The sequence below is a fragment of the Trachymyrmex cornetzi genome, unplaced genomic scaffold (assembly GCF_001594075.2).
Source record: "Trachymyrmex cornetzi isolate Tcor2-1 unplaced genomic scaffold, Tcor1.1 scaffold1552, whole genome shotgun sequence".
Classification (NCBI taxonomy): Eukaryota; Metazoa; Arthropoda; class Insecta; order Hymenoptera; family Formicidae; genus Trachymyrmex; species Trachymyrmex cornetzi.
The window spans coordinates 42,542-48,391 of NW_017296149.1; the positions used below are offsets into that span (position 1 = coordinate 42,542).

At 32.3% G+C, this 5,850-nt stretch overlaps 1 protein-coding gene across 2 annotated transcripts; it reads left to right on the forward strand.

Annotated features, from left to right (window-relative positions):
* The first annotated feature begins 384 nt into the window (after nt 1-384).
* LOC108758241 (kinesin-like protein KIF3B) lies at nt 385-2,929 on the forward strand. 2 transcript variants are annotated; one of them, XM_018503090.1, is made up of 6 exons: nt 385-705; nt 1,139-1,363; nt 1,431-1,671; nt 1,957-2,284; nt 2,655-2,772; nt 2,873-2,929. In XM_018503090.1, exons 2-4 carry the CDS (start codon nt 1,266-1,268, stop codon nt 2,128-2,130), a joined length of 513 nt encoding a protein of 170 aa, XP_018358592.1. In that variant the 5' UTR covers nt 385-705; nt 1,139-1,265; the 3' UTR covers nt 2,131-2,284; nt 2,655-2,772; nt 2,873-2,929. The 2 variants fall into 2 exon arrangements, with proteins under 2 accessions (XP_018358592.1, XP_018358593.1); XM_018503091.1 differs by having other exon boundaries at nt 1,157-1,363.
* Nucleotides 2,930-5,850: the final 2,921 nt, after the last annotated feature.

A 5,850-nucleotide genomic window follows, 5' to 3' on the forward strand; every position in this document is an offset into this window, starting at 1 on the left:
CATTAATCATTATAGTAATTGAAATATAATGAAATCTACATAGTTTCTGTCAATAAATATTGTATCCTATTACCAATATAATTTCTGCATGTTTTATATAATATAATAACATTTTTTGGATATACGAAACTATGATTGATTTCAAACATTTCTGTCTCTCGCTATCGCTATTGCCTTCGTATTATGTTTAAGGCTGTGTTTCGTTTCACGCATTTATCCTTGTTTAACATTCGGTGAATAACACGGATAAATAATGTAGCATGCGCATCATGCGTGATGGAATGGAACGCAGCCTTGACGGTCAACGCATGCGTGATGAATTGTAATTTGAATTTGAACGGCACAACGAGCGTTTAGTTATTAGTATGTTTTCCTTTTAGAGGACACACTTGGCACAAGCATCGTTCTATCTTCCGTCGACTTTCGTTGCGCGACACGACGAATGTTCGTGATTCTCGTGAGTGAGTTTTCCGATATTCTGATTATACAATAAAAACGAGACTTAATTGCTTCTTCGAAATATTTTAAAAGTGAAAAATACGTTCACAATGACGGACAACATAAAAGTGGTAATCCGAGTCAGGCCTCTCATCAAGGGAGAAAAAGAGGAGAATTTGCCCTTATAATAGGTCACTGAAGAAAACAATACTGTAATAGCTACCATTCCTGAATTCAGAAAGCGATCTGACGGTAGATTCGAGTTTGGTAAGTCAATATATTATACGAAATTAGTTTCTGTCTCACTCTAACTTATTGCACTATTTCAAAATTATTCAAAAAAGAACAGAACTTACGTATACGTAGCGCTGTAGCGAGTCGGAATGACAGATATCTTAATCTCTAAAATCTCAAACTTTAACGCTTAATATCTCTGTTCACGAGGCCGACCGCCGTATTTTTTTGCCAGATTCTTTCATTTTGAGTGAAAACGCATCGGATAAGTGTATTTTCATTAAGATTTTAGATTAGGTGGGGTTTGCTATTTTAAATAATTACTCAACTAAAGAAGTATCATTCAATGTTAATTTGTATCATTGTCACGTAAAGTTATAATTTTTACCGGCTATCTTTTTATCTTTTATCCTTTGACCTTGATATAAGATTCACAAATTATGTTTACATGATATTACATTTACAGATCATATTTTTGATACAGACGCAAACAACAACGATGTTGTAAAACCTATTGTCGATGCTGCTGTAAATGAATTTAATAGTACAGTGTTCGCTTATGGATAGACAAGTTCTGGTAAAACTTATACCATATGATGGGTACTTTGGAAAAACCTGGCATAATACTTCTTGCTGCCAAGCATATATTTTCCACGATAACCAATATTCCAGGAAGGGAGTTTTCATTAAGGTAAATACAATACTCCACAAAATTAAAGGATCACTTGTTCCATCCTGCAAAAATATTAATATTTCAGAGTATCATGCCTAGAGATTTATAATGAAAAAATTTATGGTCTCTTAAACAAAAACCAAGACAAAAACTCAACAGATTTGAAAGTACACGAAGATGGTCAAGTATTCGTAAATTGTAAGATCGTATCTGTAATTCATTTAGGGAATATTTTAGCATTAACGAATAAAGGTAATAAAAATAAAAGAATAGGCACAACAAACATAAATGAGCGAAGTAGCAGAAGCCATATGATATTTAGAATTGTAAGTACATCAATTTTCATTAATACTAATATGTGAGATATTTTAAAAAAGAAAATTATTTTATTATTATTACTAGATAAAGTAATCTGTATATAACAGATATAAATTACTATGCTGCAAACTTTTGTTATTCATTGCAATGCAAAAACAAACCTAGTTTACGCTATGTATATTATAGATTTTTAATACTTGTAATGGGGATAACTGAATGCAACCTATACCTAGACATAATAATCCATATATTTCCATAAATTTGAAAGTTGCAACACAATAACATTATTGCAGACGATTGAAAGTCATGAGGCTGGTGCAGGTTCAGATGGTGTGTCCCTAGTCTTCCAGTTAAATATGGTCGATCTAGCAGGCTTAGAAAGAGCTGGACCCACAGATGCTGCTAGAGAACGTCTCAAGGAAGGATATCTTATTAACTTATCACTTTCAACATTGGCCTTAGTTTAACATTGGTAATAAAACAATTGAGAGAATCACAAGAAAATGTACATTTTCGAAACAGTAATGTAACCAGAATACTCCAAAATTCGTTGGGTGGCAATGCAAAGACAGTGATAATATGTGCAGTAACACCAGTTGCTATAGAAGGAACCCAGTAGACGTTAGTATTTTTTCTTTTGCTTACGTTAGGCCTGTAGCCTATTACACCTCTCTCATATGCTTGTGGAGAGCACGATGATTATTCAATTGTCACAAGTATATATGGGACCTATATTTTTAACGCCGGTTCCGAACGGTAAATTTTTCGTGAGGTGTTTCTGTAAACAAGGATACTCTTGGGAAATTACTCTTTTTTTTCCGAAAGGAGACACGAGCGTAAATATTTTGATTTCTACCGGGGTCAAATTCAGAATTTCTGGCATGACAGACCAGTGCGTTGTCTGTCATGCCACGCTCGTGCTTTAGTATTTTTGAAATTATTTGATGTATATTAACGTAGTGTAACTGATTTTTTATTTTTTAATGAATAGGTTTGCATCTAGAGCTAGAAATGTAAAAAATTACCCTAAATTGAACCAAGTTACGTCTGGCGACGTACATCTAAAAGAAATTGTAGAACAAAGGGCTTCATTGCGCACAGAATTAGAGGTAAGTGTATATTATAAATGTTTTATTTTGGATTATTATGGAAAATTTTTTGATTGAATTTTCTACACAATCACACGATAAAATCTTTTAATCCTTACAGCACCAGGCACAAAGCGATGCCTCATCGGTACAAGTCTAAGTATTTCGAATCCATCCATTTTTTAATCTATTCAAAATAGTTCAAAAAAATTTCTAAAAATTCACGAACATAATTTCAACTTTCTAGATCAAGTGTTTAGACTTCTTTTGGAAAACAATAAAATGTATATATTATTTAATTTGTCGAATTTGTGAGAAATTTGCACGAATAGAAGTCAGACACGAAATATCCAGAATATTACCGTAAGAAGGAACAAATATTTAAATATCTTAAGATCTTTTAACTTGCATAATAAATTCATATTTTTAGAGAATAAAACAGTCAACTCAAGAAACTGATTTCCAAGAAATGGAATCTGAAATGCAAGAGAAAGATCGCATTAGTCAGAATCTAGAAGAACGTATTACATTACTGCAACCTCAGATCATCACTGGCGCTAATTGTAATACTGATAAATCTGGTACTACTATGGGTTCATGTGCGTTAATTTTTTATTCTATGCAAATTGAATATTTTGACAAACTGAATTATAAATTAAAGATATGTGTATTATTCTTATAGCATTCCAAACAGCCTTTGCTGATTTTGTGCTGGAACATAGGAATAGTGAAGAAAAAATAAAGGTGCGAAACGTTCGTATACAAACAGCTGAAAAAGCTGAACTGCAATGTAAAATAACTGATCTTCAAAATAAGCTAACAGAAGCAGCAGAAACGATTAATTCGTTAAAAAATAAATTAAACGAGCAGGAAAAGAAATATCAAGATCAGAAAAAGGAGATACTGCACAAACAAAACTAATTATTAGTACAAAGGATAAAATGATTTAGAGAAATCAATGTCCGAATTACGAGAGACATTGAATAAAGCAGAATCCTGTAGTAGTTCCATCAAAAAAGAATTAGAAGCATTTCAAGCAGAAGCGCAGAAAAAGCATGAAAATTTCAGAAAAGTCCGTCACGATTTGAAATTTCAGACAAGGTATTTGATAAATAAAATGAACCCTCAGAGATATGAAGAGGTAACCCCCGATTTATCCATGGACGGAATAAATGAACAAGAATCGGAGACACTGGTAGTGTCTCGGCGCTAAGTCAAAGCGCAGCGACACTGCTGTGCTTGCATGAACAAGACTCCATAGAATTTTGTCAACAATCGTCGGAGAATCCCGGAAAGGAATTGACGGAAAAGGATTCGTCGACAGACGATGATTTAAACATAATAAACGTAAGTGCGTTTAATTGATCTTCATTATTTTTTTTCTAATTAATTTGAATTGAACTTCATTACAGGCTAACCTCAAAAAAAGGCTTTTGAACCAAAGTATGAATACGAAAGGCTGTGATTATCCTTACAAAGTATAAAAAAATGTCACTGTTATCTGGCTTTAAATGAGCCTGTTGAGAAGAAGGAACAAAATGAAATTAGAGTAGAAACTAAACAAAGTTTAAATAAGAAAGATGATTAAAATAATTCAAGATAGTTCAAAAAAATTTCTAAAACTTCACGAACATACTTTCAACTTCCTAAAACAAATGTTTAGACTTCTTTTGGAAAATAATAAAATGTATATATTATTTAATTTGTCAAATTTGTGAGAAATTTGCACGAACAAAAGTCGGACACGAAATACCTAGAATAGTATGGAGTCTCGGTCATCTCTTTCAGATATCTTTGAGATTGCAGCCTCCAGTTGATTTTTTTGAGCACTGGCCAATTTATCTCTAAACTCCTAAACTATTATACATAGGCCGGTATTCATAGTTGAGTCTTATTTCAAGACCGTCTTAAGTAATGTCTTAAGACTCTAATGCAGCCTTCTGATTGGTTGGTGACTTCTTAAGACCGTATTTAAGACGGTCTTGAATATAAGATCTGACTATGAATACCGGCCAAATACATCTTTCAACGAGGGACATTCTATCTCTTCTTCCATATCAGGACTCTTCTGTAACTACAATTTCCGGGATTCTCCGATGATTGTTGACACAATTTTATGAAGTCTTGTTCATGCAAGCACAGCAGTGTCGCTGCGCTTTGACTTAGCGCCGAGACACTACCAGTGTCTCCGATTCTTATTCATTTATTCCGTCTGTCGATAAATCGGTGGTTACCTCTTTATCTCTTAGGATTCTACGCATTTTATTTATCAAATACCTTGTCTGAAATTTCAAATCATGACGGACTTTTCTGAAATTTTCACGCGTTTCCTGCGCTTCTGCTTGAAATGTTTCTAATTCTTCTTTTATGGAACTATTACACGATTCTGCTCTATTCAACGTCTCTCGCAATTCGGACATTAATTTCTCTAATTCATGTATTTTATCGTCCTTTGCACTAGTAATTAGTTTTGTTTGTGCAACCTCCTTTTCTTGATCTTGATATTTCTTTTCCTGCTCGTTTAATTTATATTTTAACGAATTAATCGTTTCTTCTGCTTCTGTTATCTTATTTTGAAGATCAGTTATTTTACATTACATTTCAGCATTTTCAGTTGTTTGTATACGAACGTTTCGCACCTCTATTTTTTCTTCACTATTCCTAAGTTCCAGCTCAAAATCAGCAAAGGTTGTTTGGAATGCTATAAGAATAATACACATATCTTTAATTTATAATTCAGTTTGTCAAAATTTGCATAATCAGGATTCGGTAGTGCCAAGTTAAAAAGCTAAAAGTTAAAAAGTTGAAGAATTAAATAATTTTAACTTAACTTAGTTACATTGTAGACTCTTAACTTTTTAACTTTATTTAGTTACATTTTATCGATAACTATTAACTTTTTATTTTAATTTTTTGAAGTTAAGTCTCAGACTCAAACATATACTTCATTTAAAATCTACTCTCTATTTTATTTAAAAGTTTTGTTTGTATATATTATTTACATTTTATATTGATTTCAATCTAGCAAAAACCGTATATTTTAATGTATCTTGTTTTTAATAGGTTGAAATTTTATCTACATATAATTATAATATAATA

What these genes read in the sequence shown, in the direction of transcription:
- LOC108758241 (XM_018503090.1), top strand. Translation starts at nt 1,266, where the DNA reads ATGATGGGTACTTTGGAAAAACCTGGCATAATACTTCTTGCTGCCAAG. An exon ending in GGAAGGGAGTTTTCATTAAG is followed by an intron (nt 1,364 to 1,430) that starts GTAAATACAATA and finishes TTAATATTTCAG; the next exon opens with AGTATCATGCCTAGAGATTT. An exon ending in GCCATATGATATTTAGAATT is followed by an intron (nt 1,672 to 1,956) that starts GTAAGTACATCA and finishes ACATTATTGCAG; the next exon opens with ACGATTGAAAGTCATGAGGC.